A 22578-nucleotide genomic window follows, 5' to 3' on the forward strand; every position below is an offset into this window, starting at 1 on the left:
CAGCTTTTGTTTAACGAAAAACAAATGACTTATTGGTTACTCAGCCGATTTAGTCTGACTCCGAGCTCTTCCTTTGTGCTCTGTGTGACGTACTTTTTCAGATTTCCCATTTGTTCGTTTCACTGTCTGTTCTTAAACTAAGTTTTAAAGTAGTTATTAATTATTCTGAATATTTATGTAACGATTTATTTATAGTTACGTTTTTTTTTAAGTTTGTATCGTAGATTAAATACTTAGCTCAATTTCCTCTGGATCTGCTGCAGATTATGACATCATTTTGTGATTTTTCTCTGCGTTTGTTTCATTGCCACGGAGCTCCTTTTTTAAACCGCTCCGCATTCCCGCTCTTACTCTGTTGTGCTGTGCTGCCATGGGCCTCCTTTTTAAACCGCTCCAGTTCGCACTCTTACTCGCTCTGTTATTGACCATACATACCAGTTGACTTCGACCCTGCGAATCGGGTTTTCTCCCTACTCTCGACTCTCCCCTCCTCCCATCCAAGTTTAAATGATTTTTGATTGCTGCCTCAATGTTCTTCACAAGTCTTTTTGATCTTATTTGGTTTAGGTGTAGCCTGTCTCTCCTGTACCAATACTTTGTTCTGAAGATGTTTCCAGTTATTTATGAAGACCATATTATTCTCGCACCATGCTGCCAGCCATTTGTGAATTTGGAGGCAATCCTCGGTGTATCTGACTTTTAAAGCTCCTGTATTATTTTTTCCTATGTCAGTGACCTCTACATAAACTGCACCCCTTCAGTATCCCTTCTACCTTTCTTCATGTATTGCTCCAGCCGCAGGTACAAAACTTACTTTACAGCACACGTGGCTATCCTGAGCAAAGAATTCTCTGCGACTACAATATCTCTCGATGACTTGCAAACTATCTCAGTCCAAGCTATCATTTCTGTTTCTAGCTGTCTTCTCTTCTGGGACCTAGTTTCCTTCTGCATTGGTAGACAATCTGCTTCCTTTTCATTAATGTAATCTCTTGGGTTAAAAAAAAAGGCCTGCGAAGCTACCCTTCTTAGTATTTCCTCCAACCTTTAATTCATCCACTGTCCCCATTTCCTTAGCTTCATGTCAACCCTGTACGAGTATGTTGGATCCCAGCTTCGATCCCTGATGGTTCATTGCAAAATCAGTTGTTTGACTGGACAATTCCCAGAACTGTGATGACTCATTGGTCGAATCTCAATAGTATCTTCACAGGTGCCCTTTATTTCTCCCAATTGTCTCCTTCAGGATTAACAGGGCTGTGTGCTCCCTTTGTGACATTCCTTCATTCTTTTGTTCACTTTGAAATCAGGTGACCCTTTTAAATTCTAATTATCACTGGTGTTCCCTTTTAATTTAACTTTCCTTCACTACTTCCCTTCAGATCTTGATTTGTCTAAGTTTGCTTTTTTCCATGTTTATACTATTTAAACCTGTAAGAGAACAATCTCTTGATGTTCTACCTTCCCAGTTTAATCTTATCTGTGCTAAATTTCTGTTTTAGCTGTAGGATCACTGGAATCCTCCTGAACTACAGCTGTCACATGGCACTGTTTTATGGTTCGTTTCCCATAGTGTTGCACATGAAAAGTCAAGATCTGTGGAGTATTTCCAATGTTTTCTGTTTTTATTTTAGTGAGAGTAGTTTGTTGCATTGAATAATCAAAGTAACTCCTGGATTTGATGGAGCTAAAATTAAATTTAATCAATTTAATATTTATCTTCTGCAGATTGGCATTGCGTTTTACGAGATGTTACAGAATGTAGACCAAAACAGCAAACACTTGAGCTATATGGACCCTATTTGTGATTTTCTATACCATGTAAAGTATATGTTTACAGGAGACAGTGTGAAGGATCAGGTGAGTAGATTATAAAGACCTTAACGGCAACGTTCCCACTAAGCTGTTACCTGCGCAGTGGTCTTATGGTCCCACACGGGCTGCTCAACGGCATTTACATGGAAGGAACTGCACACACAGCCAGTTAATTGCACACACAAATTAGAGGAAACCTTGCTTAATGGGTGAGGATATTCATGTCTAAAATTGGTAACCATTAATTTTTAATGGATAGTCATTCTGTTCCTTTTTCGTAACTAACGTACGTCGTAGAATATGATCTTGAAATGTTGATGGTTAACAACTGTTTCCCGACGAAAGGAGTCTTGTGTCTCATCCTTTTAAGCTCTGGATACTTTGTTGCAGCTGTCAGATTTAGATGTCTGCAAAAATGTGTTTTGGCAAAGTTCCAAAAATTAATATGAGCTGAAAGAAATGTACATTACAGTAGAAAATGTTTTACATTCCAGATAATCCAAATAACATTATTGAGTGGCTGGAATAAAAACAAAGAACAAATATTTAAATGCAACTTAATCATTGAATTTTATAGTACAGAAAGAGGTCATTTAGTTCATCGTGCCTCTGCCTACACTTTGAAAGATCATAGGAACAGGCGTAGACCCCTCGAGCCTGTTCCGCCATTCAATTAGATCATGACTGATCTGTCCCTCAACACACTCTCTCCATATCCAGGATATCCTTATCTAACAAAAATCTAGCAAGCTCAGTATTGAACATTTCGATTATCCCAGCATCCACAGACTTCTGGGGAGAGAGTTCCAGATTTCCACTAGCCTTTGGTGAATAAATTCTTCCTGATTTCACTCCTAACTGGCCTAACTCTGAATTTGCCCCCTTGTTCTGGATTCCCACAGAGAGCTATCCAGTTAGCTCCATTCACCTGTCATTTCTATTGCCCTTTTAAATTATATTTTTCAAATACTTTTAAGTCATTAGCCCTGAATTTGCAGTCGGAGGCTTCCGGCGGGAAAATGCCTCCGATCTGCAAATAAAATGCCTACCGACCTGGTGGTCCAGGAGGTTCGGAGACTCGCGGTCTTGGGCCTCTCCTGGTACGTGCGGGAAGAGGCCCATGAATCTCAGGGTTGGGTCACGTGGGCCAGCCCAACAAATGACAGAAGGCAATCCCCATTCATGCTTATGGGGAACCCGTATATGCAGAAACCCCATAAGTATGAATGGGAATACCCAAAAAAATACCTCTACGTTTCAAATACATTTTTTAAAAACATTACATTTAAAATGGCATTTCATTAAATATTTAAAACAAAATATTTTTGTAAAAGAAATGTTCATGTTCTAATGGGGCTAAAAATAAACGCCTTATTTCACATGTTTTTAAAATGTATAAATTAATTTTATTTTTCTGTTTTTTAAAACTCTTACTCTGGTAAAAGCAGGCCTTGCATCTGCTTTTGCCAGGAGTAAGAATTTCCCAGGCATTCGCTGGGCAGAAGTTGGGCACATAGCCCAACTCTCCGCCCACAAATATCCTTTTGCTAAAGATTCGTATGATCTGTCAAGTTCCGGGTTTTGACGCATGTGCAGCGCATGCCTAAACCCAGAACTTGCATGGCCCCTACAGGCACATGTGCAGCTCATACACGCCCACAGGGGCCTCAAATTAAGGCCAATTATTCTGCTTCCAGCATTTTGTCTGGTAGGGCATTTCCTATCCTAACAACACTGTGGAAAAATATCTCCTAAACATTCTTCTGACTTTCAGGGTAGACACGAGGGTAGAAAACAAAATTAACAATTAAAAAGCTAAAACCTGATTGTTAAGGGTATGAGTGAAAACATTGGAATGGTAAAATGGAAATAGATACTGGAAGGGAACGGTGTGGAAGGAAAGTGAAATAGTTTCAAAGGGATAATTTTGAGATGTAGAAGAATTTATCCCTGAGCCTAGGTCAGTGAGTAAAAGAGCAATACCACTTTGACTTAGTAACAAAGTTGTGAAAAGCATTATGGACAAACAGAAAGCATAGAACATTTTTACATTTTCATGAAAAGAATCAGGTAGGGGGATCCATTAAGATAGACTAAGAATGCCAAGAAACCGATGAGGCCTGCAAAGGGGGATCACAAGGAAAACATTGCTGGAAACATAAAGTAGAACAGTAGAGCATTCTTCAGGTATGTCCAGAGTAACAAAGGGTGCAAAGAAAGATTGGCCCATTTTTTTTAAAAATGGCAATGGGGAAGTGGCGTCCAAAGGTAGAAAAATTGCTTCAGTACTTAACCATTATTTCTCCAGTGATCACAAAAGAAATGGCTGGATAAATGGAATTGGGGAGTGCAGCTTAAAAGTGGATGTAGTCTGGAAAATGTTAAAGTCACGAGAGGATTTATTGGAGAGGTTGTTAAAGCTCAGGGTACATAAGGCTCCTGACCCTGATAACTTTCACTCTAGGGTTCTAAAGGAATTGGCTGAAACAATTATGAATCCTCTTGTGGCTATTTTCAGAGTTCACTGGATTAAAATACCAGAGGATTAGAAAATGGCAAATGTGAACTCCCATCATCAAAAAAGGCACATGGGGTGGACCATCAAATTATAGATCTGTAAGCCTTACACTTTTGGGAAGTGTTGGAAAGTATTATGAAGAATAATATAAGGAAGCAACTTGAGAGGCATGAGCTAATCTGAGGCAGTCAGTCTGGTTTTCGGAGTGGGAGATCATGCTTGACTGATTTATGGACTTTGAGATGAAAGACCATGGGGATGTTTATCGATCTGGATTTCTGGAAGGGATTGACAGTGTCCCTCTTAATAAAGACTTGCATTTATATAGCATCTTTCACAACCTCAGGGCATCCCAATGCGCTTTACAGCCAATGATGTACTTTGAAGTGGAGTCACTATTGTAATGTAGGAAACGCAGCAGCCAATCTCGAACGGCAAACCAGATAATCTGTTTTTAAGTGATGTTGATTGAGGGATAAATATTGGCCAGGGATAACTCTCCTCCTCTTTGAAATAGTGCCATGGGATCTTTTACATCCATTTGATTGGCAGATGGAGCTCTTTTTAACTCTCATCTGAAAAATGCACTCAATCAGCACTGCTCTGGAGTGTCAGCCTAAATGTGCTCAAGTCTCTGGAGTGGGACTTGAACCCACAGCCTTCTGACTCAGAGACAAGAGTACTACCAACTGAACCACAGCTGACACAACATAATAGGCTACTACATAACCAGCCCATGGGATAGATGGGAATGTGTTAAAATGGATTGGCAAATGGGCGGGTATCAGGTTGGTAGCTTGTTACCAGCAAGATGCCACAAGTTTCAGTGTTGGGGCTGCTGTTCATAATTTTTTATAAATGATTTTAGAGGAAGAAATTGTGTCCACATTTTCAGACAATATCAAATTGGGAGCAGTGACAAATGATGAATATTAATGCATACAAATTCAAAAGAATGTTGACCAACTCGATCAGTGGATGGATAACTGGCAGATACAGTTTAATACAGGGAAATGTAAGGTTATGACATTTGGCAGAGATGTTTAATGTGGATTATGTGCTTATTTATTTTCACCTGGCAGTCCTATGTATAGAAGTCAGACAAGTAAAGGATTCAGGGAATCTGAGATACCTCTTCATTCAAGAAAAATGCCAACTCATGACAGCATAGATCTGTTCTACATTGCTGCTGAGTTGCACACATCAGTCGAATAAGCTGAGTACAACAACAATTTGCCTGGAATCTTGCATTATTTACAGGTCATGTGGTATAGGGAAAACTCTGAGAAGCAACATTCAATTGTCAAGAAGTAGTGATGGGCTTTTGGGCAATAAGTTGTCAGTGAAAAAATTGGCCAACTGATTAACTCGTACGTTTTAATTTTGAAACCATAATTGATGTATTGCCTACTAGCACCTTATTCGGAGATCTTTACTCTGTATTTCTAGGTTGAAAAAATCATCTGTACACTGAGGCCAGCGTTAAAACTTCGGCTACGCTTTGTGACTCACATAAGTAAAGTGGAACCAGCAGCTGCAGTCCAACCAGCAAGCAGTGCCTCTCCAGCCAACCCTTCCAGCCAGGTCTCCACTAGTGTTGCCCTACCAGTAACACAATAAGAGTTTGGCTAGCATTTAATGTCAGAAGTTATAATGCTGTGATGTAAAAAAATTGTTTAGTATTTAAGACTAAGTCCTACTTTAAGGCTACTTTTTAACCTTGTATGCATTTTCTATTGAATTATGTAATTAATGCTGATGAAGAATGGCTGTGAACTGCCAATAATGTGCTGCAGTTGCTCTCCTATTCTTTTATGATGGCCAGAATGTCTCTTGACTCTGCGCTACTTCAGTGACAAATGAACTGTTACAGTAATGTTCAATGGCTCATCCACTTAGTCCCACTGATTTGGAACATTGTAGTTCACATAAAAAATAGATCCTAATAATGAATGCATAATTATTATATCATTTTCTTTTGTTGGTGATGCCTTTCATTATTTTTCTCCATGCCATGCAAATAAATATTTTATTTAAGCTGAAGGCAGCTCTTGCAATAAAACTTGCAGAATGAAATAGTATTTTGTTTGTATAATTCTGCTCACAAACTGTAATATCTAGTGTGTTTTAGACCAAAATCATATCCGAGATAAAACATAATTGTCAAAAGAACTCACCGCTAATGTGATGTGTACCTTTTTGAAATGTCGCTGACTAGCTTTGTTTTGTTAGTTGTACCTTTTCAACAACAAAAACATTCTCTTAATGCTACTACAAAAGCAAAATACTGCGGATGCTGGAATCTGGAATAAAAACAGAAAATGTTGGAAATTTCAGCGGGTCAGGCAGCATCTGTGGAGAGAAAGCAGAGTTAATGTTTCGGGTCGACGACAGATGCTGCTGAGATTTCCAACATTTTCTGTTATCACTCTTAATGCTACTGATTGTTTTATTGTGTCAGTTACTTTTCAAATTATTTGTATCTTAAATTATCACCCTTCTCAGAGGACAGTCCTGTTCTCCATTTTCAAACTCTGGATTCTTGAAACTGTGATTGCTGAATTATGACCCTGTGGTCTTCAAATGGCTAGCACACTTAACCCTTTTAAATACATTTTTGAGCAGAATAGCAAGTCTAAGATATAGGCCACTTAGATTTATTTCAGATTTATTTTTGCTTCGTCTCCTGTAATTATGGGATGAACTGAAATATTTGTGTATTGACTTCCAAATGTTTGACACAAGAATGCGATTGTTTACATCTAACATGAGCAAAAGAAAAGTATGCTACATGAACATTGATGAATACTGGCAAGCAATATTTAACTTTTTAAAATCTTTGTTTACATTCAGATGTATTATTCTGTAAACAAAGAAATCTTGTTTCATCCAGTTAATGTTAATAATGATAAAACCACTGCAAAAATGAAATACAATTAAAGTAAGTTGGCAACTTATTACAAACAGTAAACTATTTAAATGTTGATAGTCAATAGATATATTTTATTAAAATTAGATTGTTGAAGTTTTTCAGATTTGTTGCCTTCCCTTGTTAAATCTTAGCCAATTTGCATTAATTGATCAACTTGTAGACATAGTCTGTGAATAACATGGGTAAAATCTGCAGATATTTCAAATCTGAAGCATAATGAAGATGGAAAGGCCCATACCTATGCATGTGCTCTTATCAATAAAAAGAAAGTATTATATTGTAATAACAAAATGCATCAGACTGCTTTATTAAAGAAAGGAAGAAAGAATTTTCATTTTATATAGCACCTTTAATGACCTCGGGATGTCCCAAAGCACTACAACCAATGAAGGACTTTGTGATGTTGGTTGAGAGGTAATTGCTGGCCAGAACACTGGGAGAACTTCCTTGCTCCACAAAATAATGCTGTGGGATATTTTGCGTCCATCTGAGAGAACAGGCAGGGCCTCGGTTTGACATCTCGCCTTAAAGAAACAATAACTTCATGAACAATCCGATTTGTATACGTTTACTTAGTCCAAAGTTTGGATTTTGTGAATACACCGTTCATTCACGAGTGCCTGAAACATACATCTTGTATAGTATTTTCCTGGTCCAGTTGTCACAGATTGATTGCTGTTGGATCATGGCTTAAGAACATAAGAAATAGGAACAGGGGTAGGCCATACAGCCCTTCGAGTCTGCTCTGCCATTCAATAAGATCATGGCTGATCTGATCATGGACTCGGTTCCACTTCCACGCCCGCTCCCCATAACCTCTTATCCCCTTAACATTCAAGAAACTGTCTATTTCTATCTTAAATTTATTCAATGTCCCAGCTTCCACAATTCTCTGAGGCAGCAAATTCCACAGATTTGCAACCCTCAGAGAAGAAATTCCTCCTCCTCTGTTTTAAATGGGCGGCCCCTTATTCTAAGATCATGCCCTCTAGTTCTAGTCTCCCCTATCAGTGGAAACATCCTCTCTGCATCCACCTTGTCAAGCCCCCTCATAATCTTATACATTTCGATAAGATCGCCTCCCATTCTTCTGAATTCCAGTGAGTAGAGGCTCGACCTACTCAACCTTTCCTCATAAGTCAATCCCCTCATCCCCGGAATTAACCTAATGAACCTTCTCTGAACTGCCTCCAAAGCAAGTATATCCTTTAGTAAATATAGAAACCAAAACTGCACTCAGTATTCCAGGTGTGGCCTCACCAATACCTTATATAGCTGTAGCAAGACTTCCCTGCTTTTATACTCCATCCCCTTTGCAATAAAGGCCAAGATACCCATTGACCTTCCTGATCACTTGCTGTACCTGCATACTACCCTTTCGTGTTTCATGCACAAGTACCCCCAGGTCCCGCTTTACTGCGGCACTTTACAATCTTTCTCCATTTAAATAATAACTTGCTCTTTGATTTTTTTTCTGCCAAAGTGCATGAACTCACACTTTCCAACATTATACTCCATCTGCCAAATTTTTGCCCACTCACTTAGCCTGTCTATGTCCTTTTGCTTTTTTGTGTCTTCCTCACGCATTGCTTTTCCTCCATCTTTGTATCGTCAGCAAACTTGGCTACGTTACACTTCTTCCAAGTCATTAATATAGATTGTAAATAGTTTGGTCCCAGCACTGATCCCAGCATCACCCCATTAGTTACTGGTTGCTAACTAGAGAATGAACCATTTATCCCAACTCTCTGTTCTCTGTTAGTTAGCCAATCCTCTATCCATGCTAATATATTACCCCAACCCCATGAACTTTTATCTTGTGCAGTAATCTTTTATGTGGCACCTTGTCAAATGCCTTCTGGAAGTCCAAATACACCACATCCGCTGGTTCCCCTTTATCCACCCTGTTAGTTACATCCTCAAAGAACTCCAGCAAATTTGTCAAACATGACTTCCCCTTCATAAATCCATGCTGACTCTGCCTGACCGAATTTTGCTTATCCAAATGTCCTGCTCCTACTACTTTGATAATGGACTCCAACTTTTCCCAACCACAGATGTTAGGCTAACTGGTCTATAGTTTCCTGCCTTTTGTCTACCTCCTTTTTTAAAAAGGGGCGTTGCATTTGCAGTTTTCCAATCTGCTGCGACCTCCCCAGAATCCAGGGAATTTTGGTAAATTACAACCAATGCATCCACAATCCCTTTAATTTGAAGGTTTGTCTAAAAGTGTGTAATTTTCCAGGGATGTCAGAACTATTTTTTTTTCCTCTAAAGTTGCATGAAAAATATTTCTAATGTGATCATCAATGAACAATTTAGTTATTTTAACTAAAAGACTTGTTATGCAGTACATGCTATTTTGTAAGTTGTAATCTGCAGCCAGTGGGGCTTTGTAATTTGCCGTCAGCAATGAACCTCTATGTCGGAGGCTACACCATGTGGGCATCCTTACTGTCAAAGACGATTTATAAATATTAACCAGATTAATTCCGATGAAAACAAACAATAATAATGCGCAATCTAGTATTTTTAGTCCTGACACTTGTAGAGAATAAGAACATATATGTGCTAGACTTTCCACTTGGATCGCTAGTGCCCAAAACATGGGCGATGTTTCAGCCTTCACGATTGCTGGAACATTGCCCATTTTTGGGATTGTGACTTTCAGGTCGGGGGTGGGTGATAGCCCAGCGATGTGAAATGAGCCTAGCGATGCAAAACAGGCCTCAGCGATATGGAAGGCATAGCTTGCCTAGCAACAACCTTCTGCACATGCATTTTTTTTTGGTAAACGGGTTTTCCCGCGATTCGGGAGGTCAGGGGTCATCCATGCATGCGCAATAGGTAAGGGGAGAGCGTATTGATTGAGAGCTTTATAGATTTGATTTTTTTTTTTGTGATGTCTGGCCACGAGTCCGACAGTGGGCAGGAAGTGGAGGGCAGGAGGAGGGCCAAATGCTTCTCTGATGAGACAAATGGGGCCCTAGTTGGGAAGGTGCATGCACGGTGGGTCCAATTAACTCGGGGTGGACATGGGAAACCTCCACCCCGGACCTACAGGAAAATTTGGAGCGAGATCGCCGACATTTCGTCGGCATCCCACAAGGCGAGGGGGTCCAACCAGTGCCAGAAGCTCTGGAACAGCCTGGTTGCTTTGGCAAGAGTAAGTATAGATTTTGTATTGTAATGATGCAAATTATAATTATAAATCTCCAGGATTGAAATTAGGTTTGTTGTTCTTACATACTCCAGGATTGAAATTAAATTTGTTCTTACATATATTACATATATTCCTTGCTAAGGTCTGGACAGGGCTATGAACCTGCGCCCTTTTTAAGTCTCTCTGGCTGCTGTCACTTACACAGTGACCCAGCATGGACTGGGGTAAGAGCTGCCCTTGCTCACTGTCTGCCCTGGGACACTTTGGGACATTAGCTCCTGTCATTGCCGAGTTCACCAGCTATCCTGATTCCCACCACCCCGGGGGCGCTTCAATGGAGATTGTAGTCGAGTGAGATGTTTGTGTCCAGCATTAGATCCTAAACACGATCTTTGTTTATAACCGGCATCAATTGTGATACAAACCCTATTCGCATATAACGTTGGAGACTGCTGTTTTGTCATGATAGTACCTAGTCAACTAGTTTATGCCATGCTCTTTTCACATTTGCAGAAGAAATTAGCGAAGAATTGGGCTGAGCGGCGGCACACCTGAGGAGACCCTGCCCAGCTCACCACCCTCAGAGTTGGGGAAACGGGCAGCAGCACTGGTCGGAGGCCACAGTCGCTCGGCTACCCGTGGTGAGGCAGAGCCCTCGCTTGCATCATGTGAGTAATGTGTCAAGCAGTGTTAAAGTAATGTAACATCTTTTAATTATAATATACGGATGATGTCATGTTATGCATGCAGCCTCTGTGCTACTCTCAGGTTGACAACATAAGAAATAAGAGCAGGAGCAGGCCATCTTTCCCCTTCTCTGTCCGCTCCCCATAAACTTTCACTTCCTTATCATTCTGTCTTTCTCTGACTGATCCAGCCTCCACAGCTCTCTGGGTCACTGAATTTCAACTTGGATTTACCACCATATATATTACCGTGTGATGCGTTATTGTGTAACGTCTCTTGGTCTCATTTATTGTAGCAGTGCTGCTCCTTCTTTGTATGCCAGTGCAGTGCAGGAATGTGTACCTTTCCGTTCTAATGAGCTCAATTGTGTTTTGCAGGTCCAACAACACCCATGCTCAGCGAGGCGTGACCAGAACCCCTCCCCCTCCAGCTGCAGTTGGTCTTCACCACGGGAGGGGAGGAGGAAGATGTTATGGAAATGGAGGAGGATGCTCCTAGCAACCCCCTGCCTCTGCTCGATGTACCTGCGGTCACAACATCAGTTTTGATAGAAGAGGTAGTGGGACCAAGCGGCTTGCAGCCAGCGACGTCAAGGCTCATGTTAGTGGTCACGCCAACCCCACGGAGGTCAGGTCAGTGAAGTCAGCACATGCCTCCTCTGGCTGACCGGATCGAGAGCTTGACCAGACTGTGCATGGAGTGTGTTGCGAAAAGTCGCGAGCTCCTCCAAGCATACATGGTATACACGAGAGACATGTCCCGGGTGTCTGCTCACCAAGCGGAGGATACGTAGCAGATGCTCTGGGAGATGCGTGTTCAGACCACCTCCGTCGATGCCTTGTGACCTGCGATAGTGGCGGGACACAGCACTGAACCCCAAGGTGCCGTCAGACATTCCACCAGCACCAGCACACAAGCGAGTCCAGGAGGAAGCACTTCCTTCTGACTTGGAAGATGATTGCGTAGCTTCGTCTTCCCCTCCAACACCCCAACAGCTGATCGTGGTACAGGACCTAAAGGGAAACGTGGCCGCAGGAAGGGAAGGGGGGGGTGATTGTTCTTGTTATATTCTTGTTCATGTTATATTGTTCATTGTTGTTTTTTAAATTCACTGTTGGGGGGTGTTACATTTAAATAATTCATACCTTTTGTTAATTCATTAAAAACATTTATTTCACTTTACAATTGTTGTACAATGTCTTCTAATAATGTAAGGTAAGGTAAAACATGAATGCAACTGTTGTAAAACAATGGCCAGACCAGGCAAGGATGAAACATAACTCAACGTAAATGCAACTGATGTCTTTCCATAACGGTAACTCTGACTGTCCCCAATGTAAGTTCATGCAAAACGTTCATTTATGAGCTGCTGGCACAACAGCTTGGCAGCCGCGTAACTCCCATGGGAATTTTCCAGTCTTCGGGGGTGGTGGGGGGGCGTAAGGCCATGGATTCATCACCGGGCTAATTGTCCTTCCAGAGGTCCTCACCAGCCTCCTCCTCCTCATCTGTCTCTTTTGCCTCTACTCCTGAGGTGGACCGGCAGTCCCATCTGGCAATTGTTGTCCTCTCCTTATATCTAGGTTATGCAACATGCAGCACACCACAATAAACTCAATGACCTGGTCAGGGTGGTATTGTAAGCTGCCTCCAGAGTGGTCCAGGCATCTGAAGCGCTGCTTCAGCACTCCAATTGTCTTTTCGACGATATTGCATGTGGATATGTGGCTTTCGTTGTAACGCTTCTCGGCTTCTGTTTGGAGTGTATGCAGCGGGGTCATGAGCCAGCTGGCAAGGCCATATCCTTTATCCCCCAGCAGCCAACCATGACCTTGTGGCTGACTGTTAAACAGGTCAGAGACAGCGCTCTCACACAGGATGCGCGCAGCATGGACGCTGCCTGGAAATGTAACATTTACTGCCATGATTATTTGGTTGCGGTCGACAATGAGCTGCACATTCAGGGAGCGGAATCGCTTTCAGTTATGAAACACCTCCGCATCTCGTAAAGGTGCTTTCAGGGCGATGTGCATGTAGTCTATTGTTCCCTGCACCTTGGAGAAGTTTGCTATTCTCAAGAAACCTAAAGCCCTCCCGGTCTGTGCCTCCCTGGTCATAGGGTGCTTATAAAGTCCATCCTGCGAGCGTAAAGGGCTTCAGTTACCTGTTAAATAGAGCAGTGTGTGGGGCGCCGAGAGATACCACAGATGTTGCCAGCTGAAGTCTGAAAGGAGTCTGATGCGTAGAAGGATCATGCCGCAGTAACCTTTACCTCACTGGGCAGTGCGGTCCTGATGGTGCTGGTAGGCTGCGATCCCCCTTGATGAGCTGGTATATCTCATCGATGATCTCCTTTCGGAAGCGCAGCCTCCGAAGGCATGTGTTATCAGATAAGTTGAGGTAAGATTGCTTTTCCCTGTAAGTTCATCGGCTGTATGTTCTCCTCCACCTCTGCATTAATCTGCCACTTCTTCGATTGGGCCCTTCGCTAAACCCTTCACGAAACCCAACTTCAGACTCCAGCATGTGTGAATTTACAAGTAATGGTAGAGAAGCTACAGACCCCATCACTATCACTATAAATGACCTTTGTACTAAAATAAACATAAATATAAATGTGAGTGGATCAATCAGTACTGTAAGGCCCTTAAATAACTCAGATTATAAGCCCTTTCTTTAAGCAGCCTCTCACTTCCTCCGACATTCAAAATGGCGTCCGTATTGCCGAGTCCTGTGAGGAACGCCAGGTAAAAGCAGCTTTTCTCCAGCAATGTCCATCGATCTTCTCGGCGCGTGATCAGCCCGGCAATGTGTCGGCGATGTGCCAAACGTTGCGCTGGGCAATGTGTGGGCGATCACCTCGGCAATGTGACACGAAAGTTGGGCCGGCAATATTCCGGCCAAACTTTTCACTTTTTAAGCAAAATGGGCGATAGCCTGGCTTTTTGGGCGATATATGGGCACTACCCCAGTGATGTCAAGTCGAAAGTCTAGCCCATAAGAAACAGGAGCAGGAGTAGGCCATACGCTGCCTCGAGCCTGCTCCGCCATTTAATACGATCATGGCTGATCCGATCATGGACTCGGGTCCACTTCCCTGTCCGCTCCCCATAACCCCTTATTCCCTTATCGGTTAAGAAACTGCCTATCTCTGTTTTAAATTTATTCAATGACCCAGCTTCCACAGATTTACAACCCTCAGAGAAGAAATTCCTCTTCAGCTCAGTTTTAAAAGGGGCGGTCCCTTATTCGAGTCTCCCCTATCAGTGGAAACATCCTCTCTGCATCCAACTTGTCAAGCCCCCTCATAGTCTTATACATTTCGATAAGATCACCTCTCATTCTTCTGAATTCCAATGAATAGAGGCCCAACCTACTCAACCTTTCCTCATAAGTCAACCCTGTCATCTCCGGAATCAACCCAGTGAACCTTCTCTGAACTGCCTCCAAAGCGAGCATATTCTTTCTTAAATATGGAAACCAAAACTGTACGCAGTATTCTAGGTGTGGCCTCACCAATACCCTGTATAACTGTAGCAAGACTTCCCTGTTTTTATACTCCATCCCCTTTGCAATAAAGGCCAAGATTCCATTGGCCTTCCTGATCACTTGCTGTGCATGCCAGACACGAGACTCCCAAAGCAAGCGCTCTACTCGGAACTCCTTCGCTGCAAACGAACCAAAGGTGGGCAGAGGAAACGTTACAAGGACACCCTCAAAGCCTCCCTGATAAGGTGCAACATCCTCACTGACACCTGGGAGTCCCTGGCCAAAGACCACCCTAAGTGGAGGAAGTGCATCGGGGAGGGCGCTGAGCACCTCGAGTCTCATTACCGCGAGCATGCAGCGATCAAGCGCAGGCAGTGGAAAAAGCGTGCGGCAAACCAGCCCCACCCAACCTTTCCCTCAACAACTGTCTGTCCTACCTGTGACAGAGACTGTAATTCCTGTATTGGACTGTACAGTCACCTGAGAACTCACATTTAGAGTGGAATCAAGTATTCCTCGATTCCGAGGGACTGCCTATGATGATGATGATGATACTAACCTTTTGTGTTTCATGCACAAGGACCCCCAGATCCCGCTGTACTGCAGCACTTTGCAATTTTTCTCCATTTAAATAATAACTTGTTCTTCGATTTCTTTTTTCTGCCATAGTGCATACCCTCTCAATTTCCAACATTATACTCCATTTGCCAAATTTTTGCCCACTCACTTATGCAGCATAAGTGGAGGGAGACTGTTCCGTCGTGTGGTTGTTGGGCCAGTGAACACCAACTGTAGAGTGCGAACACCATCACGTCGAAGTTCACCTTCCAAGTATCCCTCCCAAATCACATACCATCCTGATCCTTTCATCATCATAGCTTGGTCAGAAATCTGGAGTTCCCTACCTACCACACGGTACCAAATCTGGGGCCATGCAGAATGAGAGCACACCGAAGTAGCCAGGATGGCAAATGTAGGTTATAGAGTGCAGCAAGGCAAATTTTTTAACAGTTGCACATGTACATGACACGTGCATATAATTACCACAGATGTGACATCACACCATTAAAGCGCATTCAGACACCTGACACCCCTCCCACAGTGACTGAGGTCTCACCTGACTCCCCGTGCCCAATGACTAAGATCACACCTGACCTCCGGCCCCTCGTCACGGTAACTGATATCACTCCTGACCTGACAGAGTCACACCTCACTGCCCCCGCCCCCCCGCCCCAGTGACTGAGGTCACACCTAACCCCTCCATCCCCCCCCTGAGAGTGTGGTCCCATCTGACCCATCCCCCTCCCCGTGACTGTGATAACACCTGACCCCGTTACAGTGGCTTAGGTCCAGTTAAGTTTCTGGTCAATGGTGTCCCCAGAATGGTGCTTGTGGGGGATTCGGTGATGGTAATGCCATTGACTATCAAGGGGAGGAGGTTAAACTCTCGCTTGTTGGAGATGGTCATTGCCTGGCACTTGTGTGGCATGAATGTTACTTGCCACTTATCAGCCCAAGCCTGAATGTCGTCCAGATCTTGCTGCATGCAGGCATGGACTGCTCTATTACCTGAGGAGTTGCAAATGAAACCAAACACTCTGCAATCATCAGCAAACATCCCCACTTCTGACCTTATGATGGAGGGAACGTCATTGATGAAGCAGCTGAAGATGGTTGGGCCTCAGACACTGCCCTGAGGAACGTCTGGGATGATTGACCTCCAACAACCACACCATCTTCCTTTGTGCTTGGTATGAGTCCAGCAAGTGGAGAGTTTTCCCCCTGATTCCCATTGACTTCAATTTTATTAGTGCTCCTTAATTCCATACTTGGTCAAATGCTGCCTTGATGGCAAGAGTAGTCACTCTCACCTCCCCTCTGGAATTCAGCTCTTTTGTCCATGTTTGGACCTAGGTTGTAATGAGGTCTGGAGCATCCTGGCGGAACCCAAACTATGCATCGGTGAGCAGTTTATTGGTGAATAAGTGCCGCTTGATAACACTGTCGGTGACACCTTCCATCACTTTGCTGCTGATTGAGCGTAGACTGATGGGGCCGTAATTGACCAGATTGGATTTGTCCTGCTTTTTGTGGACAGGACATACCTGGGCAGTTTTGTCAGGTCTATGCCAGCGTTGTAGCTGTACTGGAACAGCTTGACTAGAGGTGCGGCTAGTTCTGGAGCAGAAGTCTTCAGCACAACAATCAGGATATTGTCAGGTCACATAGGCTTGTCAGATACCCCCACCCCCGTAACTGTGATCACTCCTGACCCCCTGTCACAGTGACTGAGGTCACACCTCGTCCAGAATGATTGAGGTCACAACTGACCCCACCCCTCCCCCCATGACAGATCACATCTGACGCCCCCCCACTCACACACGCACACATACTGTCTAGGATTAGACCATCCCCAACCTCTTTCCCCACCCCCCCCCCCCACTCCGTCATCTGCACCAGTCATATCCCAAGAACAAATTTAAAGAATGCTGCAGAACAGTCCAGTTCATTGTTCAAGAGCATCTGATAATGTTTGAAATAGTTTAATCAAACTGGGATTGTCAATATTTAAAACATTCTCTACGTGTGCAACTCAAATTGAAAACACCTTTTCAATTTTATTATGTCACCTTTTTGATTTTATCTTAATAAAAAAATAAATAGGATTTAATTACTGGACAAAATAGTTAAATTTTCCAGCTATACTGATAATATTAGAAACTATAATTAACATATGGAAATGGAACCATTCTGCTGCATACCCCTTTTAATCATTTACCACAATTCAATTACCCACCAGCTGAACCTGAACCGCCAAATGGCCCCGGCCCCTCTGATTAATCTACATAACTGTGCCATAGCTGATTATACTCTTTTCATCGGGGATAAGACAGTCATTACCTATATAGATGAATGGAAACAAATCTCCATCACAGTCTCTTGGTGTTTACATTAGCAACCTATGCAGATGTTGGCTTTGTATTGTTTTACTTTTTAAATACGTCAATTCTGCTTCACACTATTAATAATTTTAAGGCTTTGAGAATATAAAATAGAGCAGTACTTGATCCTTTCATCTAGATATTCCTTCTGGCAAGATTTTTAAGTTTCCTCGTGCTTAAATAAAATGAAAGATTACTAAAAGAACTGAGAGTCCCTTAACCCCTGGCTCATTAGTCAAAACATCATTTATCTTTTCACCTAAACCGGTTAGATCAAAAAAGATGCTCTACTTACTTTATGAAGTAAAACATGACTTGCTGCACTGTCAGAAATTATATAGTGGGTATATTGCTGCCTACCTTCCGCCATTGTCAGGTTACCCTTGTATCCGGCTCCTCTAATAAAACAAAAACAAAATCATTCATGGTAAAATCTTCAGTCATTAACTTAAACTGACAGCCTTTAGTCTGTCAGTGGTATGAAAGTCTGATTCAATGTGTTTTTGGTCAGCATAATGTCTGGCACACTGCTGCTTCCTCCTGGCTCCACATGCAGGTAAGTATTTAAAAACTTACATTTCTTTAAGGACCATTGATTAGGCCACATGTAGTTTTGGGTATTCCGTAAGCAGCAGGTGCATCACCAGCTGGGTCAGAGCAGCCCAGTTTCGGGATGGGGTCCTGAAATAGATGTTAAATTCCCTATTTGCATATGCAAAGAGCCCAACACGTGTTTCAGGCACAGGCCCTGGACAGCTATACCAATAATGCAAGTGGCGCATTTCTGAATGTGCATGTGCATGCCACCGATGCTTAAGCACCCGTTTTACGCCTGTATAATTGGTGCGGCATCAACAAATCTCTATGTCCCTGTGTCCTGGTCTTTACCAGAGTTCCTGCTAGCCTGTTCCAGCTATTGACTCCTCTGTGAAGAAATAAAACCTGACATCTGTCCAAATCTGCCCTTTAAAACTGCGAACTTGTGCCTCCTTCTGTTGTTGTCCTACTTAACTGAAATGATTGTCCACTTGCAATGCCTCTAGGGGCTAGATGACCCACTTGAAATGTTGGAATGCAGAAAACAGTGCTCCCCTCAGTATTGCAGTTTGTAATATGTCCCTGTAAGCAATGATTGTTTATTGAGTATTAAATATACTTTAGGACAGAGGCTGTGTTTTGAAATGGTGCTAAGTGCTATGTAGTTTATTTTTACTTTAAAATATTAGGCCTGAAATTGCAGCAATGGTGGTTTTGGCAGCAAATACCATTAATTGGACATTTTAGCTCACCTTTAACAATGCACTATACTTGCGTCGCAAATTGCTGGAAGGTCGATTGGATCATGGCGTGGCGAGTTCAAAGACAAATCAGGGACCATGTGGACGGCCTGTTGAACAGCTTATCTCACAAACCTACCACCTGGCATTATAAAAAGCTGAAAACAAACGCCATAACACAGATTGAGGGAAGTGACCTGCAACTTTTGAAAAGAACATAAATCTGCTGTACAAAGTTACTAACATTTGAAAAAGCTTTTTAAGATCTTTGCAAAATGCAGTCAAATGTAATTCAGTGTCTCGCATATTCACATTTCCACAGAAATTTCTCAAGAAGAAAGCGCAGAACTTCAAAGATGAGGATATGTGGGGATATCTTGGACAAAGTGGAGAGGAGGCAAAAGTGGCTGCTAGGGACTGTGAGATGAGGGCTCCCTGTAAAATAAGTCGGGTGACTTGGAGGGAGGTGGGGGCGGCAGTTATCATTGCCCGTACATTGTGGGGAAATCAGATCAGGGAAGTGACCTGGACATTTTAATAAGAGCAAGAATTCTCCCAACCCCTCCCCCTCTCTTTCCCCCAACCCCTCCCCCTCTCTTTCCCCCAACCCCTCCCCCTCTCTTTCCCCCAACCCCTCCCCCTCTCTTTCCCCCAACCCCTCCCCCTCTCTTTCCCCCAACCTCTCCCCCTCTCTTTCCCCCAACCCCTCCCCCTCTCTTTCCCCCAACCCCTCCCCCTCTCTTTCTGCCAACCCCTCCCCCTCTCTTTCTGCCAACCCCTCACCCTCTCTTTCTGCCAACCCCTCCCCCTCTCTTTCTCCCAACCCCTCCCCCTCTCTTTCTCCCAACCCCTCCCCCTCTCTTTCTGCCAACCCCTCCCCCTCTCTTTCTGCCAACCCCTCACCCTCTCTTTCTCCCTCCCCCTCCCCTCTCTTTCTCCCTCCCCCTCTCTTTCTCCCTCCCCCTCTCTTTCTCCCTCCCCCTCTCTTTCTCCCTCCCCCTCTCTTTCTCCCTCCCCCTCCCTTTCTCCCTCCCCCTCCCTTTCTCCCTCCCCCTCCCTTTCTCCCTCCCCCTCCCTTTCCCCCTCTCTTTCTCCCTCCCCCTCTCTTTCTCCCTCCCCCTCTCTTTCTCCCTCCCCCTCTCTTTCTCCCTCCCCCTCTCTTTCTCCCTCCCCCTCTCTTTCTCCCTCCCCCTCTCTTTCTCCCTCCCCCTCTCTTTCTCCCTCCCCCTCTCTTTCTCCCTCCCCCTCTCTTTCTCCCTCCCCCTCTCTTTCTCCCTCCCCCTCTCTTTCTCCCTCCCCCTCTCTTTCTCCTTCCCCCTCTCTTTCTCCCTCTCTTTCTCCCTCCCCCTCTCTCTCTTTCTCCCTCCCCCTCTCTTTCTCCCTCCCCCTCTCTTTCTCCCTCCCCCTCTCTTTCTCCCTCCCCCTCTCTTTCTTCTTCCCCCTCTCTTTCTCCCTCCCCCTCTCTTTCTCCCTCTCTTTCTCCCTCTCTTTCTCCCTCCCCCTCTCTTTCTCCCTCTCTTTCTCCCTCCCCCTTTCTTTTTCCCTCTCTTTCTCCCTCCCCCTCTCTTTCTCCCTCTCCCTCTCTTTCCCCCTCTCTTTCTCCCTCCCCCTCTCTTTCTCCCTCTCTTTCTCCCTCCCCCTCTCTTTCTCCCTCCCCCTCTCTTTCTCCCTCCCCCTCTCTTTCTCCCTCCCCCTCTCTTTCTCCCTCCCCCTCTCTTTCTCCCTCCCCCTCTCTTTCTCCCTCCCTCCCCCTCTTTTTCTCCCTCCCCCTCACCCGCCGCTCCCACTATGCGCTGCTTTTGGCTCTGCAGCAATACCCAGGGAAGTCCCGCCCCTGTGCCAGCACCCATTGGCTCCGAACATCCACTGCCACTTCCTTATTGGAGCAGATCCATCGCTCCCCGCTTTGATTGGTTGCGAGGCCTGATCGCCCATAGGTCAGTGCAACTTTCACTTAGTCCGGACCATGTGCTACCAGTCCCCAACCCAGCCCAGGACAGACAAAATCCAGGTCAGACAAAAACTGGCATTATTATAGATTGTAAATAGCTGAAGCCCCAGCACTGATCCTTGCGGCACCCCACCTTACTGCCCACTCGATAATCGATCTATATCTCTTTGCAAACTCTCTGTTTTCCTCACAGCTTACTGTCCCACCTACTTTGTATTGTCAGCAAACTTGGATACATTACCCTCGGTCCCTTCGTCAAGGTCATTAATATAGATTGTAAATAGCTGAGACCCAAGCACTTAAAGAGGACATTTGAAATGGTCACACACCAATTAAGTCTCCCAACATTTTTCAGTGTTTACTTAATAGAAACAAGTTCATCATGGACACATATTGTAACAAGTAAAGGCTTGTATTAAGATTATACTGAACCTGATTTTAAAATGTGCTCTTCTCAAAAATATCTCTCGGGATTTAATTGAATTTACTTTTCACAATGACAGTTTCTTGAAGTGAGCGCAAGTATGAATAAATATAACCAAGGAAATTGCTCTGATGAAAGTACTCAGCCACTTTTATGAACAAATAACTAATCTTCTGGGCATTCTTAGTCATTTGTATCTATAGCAACCAATAGTCTATTTTTCCCATGACAAGTTCTGAATTTAATGGATATGAAATGATGTTATTCAGATCCCTCACAAAATGTGACTCATACAGATACTGGGCAGGGCTGGAAATCTCTTCCTGACTCGTAACAGCTCAGTCTTAACGTGCAGCCTGGTACTCTACGTTAGGTGCTGGGCTGCTGGCGCAGTCGATCGTCTCCCTGGTGGCCCAGTGGCGGCCACAAAAGGGCCTGCAGAGTGCGCAGCAGCCCTCCCCTTTAATTGAAGGGGAGGGGGGCGTTGTAGTGAGGCAGCACTACAGAAAATATCTGTGTAACACTGGCCTTCTCCATGTGGCGCTGGACTCACCACTACGCTGCTGCCTTTCCAAGGGAACGGAGCGCTGGAGACAACGGTCTGCTTCCTTCGAGGGGCGCACGGCTCAATTCTACATCGAGGGCAGGACTTGCGGGCTGCGTGCAGGGCAATTTCCAGCCCAATGATTCAAATCTAAAATTCCTTTCATTATTACAGGCCATGAAATATATGGACTCCCACACACCTTCCCCAGCAAATTCTGGTACAGAGATTCCCATCATGAAATAAACTTTGCTTCAATGAAATTAAGTCGGCCCTGAAATAAGTTAACTGTAAAGTTAGACCCAACCCTAACTCCTGGTCGAATGCTACCCCTGAAAATCTGTACATCTGCTCTGCTACCCTGCAGTGGAACTTCTTTCTGCTGTCCCCAGGTGCCCCATCCCGTTACATTCCCAGGATGAGGAGCATTTCCATAAAATGGCTGGGCACCTGTGCCAGCAGAGATGCAGCTGAGGCATCTGCTACGTGTGAGGAAGGAAACTCACAAAATAGGCCCGCTGCTGTGATGGAATGGCACCTGGGCTGTACGTAGAAGCTTTGCAACCAGCTGCCTTCAGAAAACCAGCATGTTATCCTGCCGCGGGCCCTGCTTCCATCAGGGTTCGATCCTGGCAAACGATTAACGTGTCAACCTTGGATCAACGGTTGCACCCTCACTTCTGAGTCAGAAGGTAGTGGGTTTAAAGCCATTCCAGAAACTTGAGCTCATAATCTAGCCTGACACTTCAGTGCATTGCTGAGGGAGTGATGCTATGTCAGAGGTGCTGTCTTAATAAGGCGTTAAATTAAGGCCCCGTCTCCCCTCTCATTTGGAC

The 22578-nt window shown here is 44.1% G+C and overlaps 1 protein-coding gene across 5 annotated transcripts in view; it reads left to right on the top strand.

Moving 5' to 3' along the window:
• Window positions 1-7556, top strand: part of med23 (mediator complex subunit 23) — a 94786-nt gene extending 87230 nt beyond the window's left edge. For all 5 annotated transcript variants that reach the window (XM_070885245.1, XM_070885246.1, XM_070885247.1 and 2 more), the window contains 2 exons: window positions 1729-1860; window positions 5783-7556. In XM_070885245.1, coding sequence (XP_070741346.1) covers window positions 1729-1860; window positions 5783-5953 — 303 coding nt within the window. In that variant the 3' untranslated portion in view covers window positions 5954-7556. The remainder of the gene's footprint in view (window positions 1-1728; window positions 1861-5782) is intronic.
• The last annotated feature ends 15022 nt before the right edge of the window (window positions 7557-22578 follow it).

Source organism: Pristiophorus japonicus, chromosome 7, assembly GCF_044704955.1.
Source record: "Pristiophorus japonicus isolate sPriJap1 chromosome 7, sPriJap1.hap1, whole genome shotgun sequence".
In the NCBI taxonomy this organism is placed as follows: domain Eukaryota; kingdom Metazoa; phylum Chordata; class Chondrichthyes; family Pristiophoridae; genus Pristiophorus; species Pristiophorus japonicus.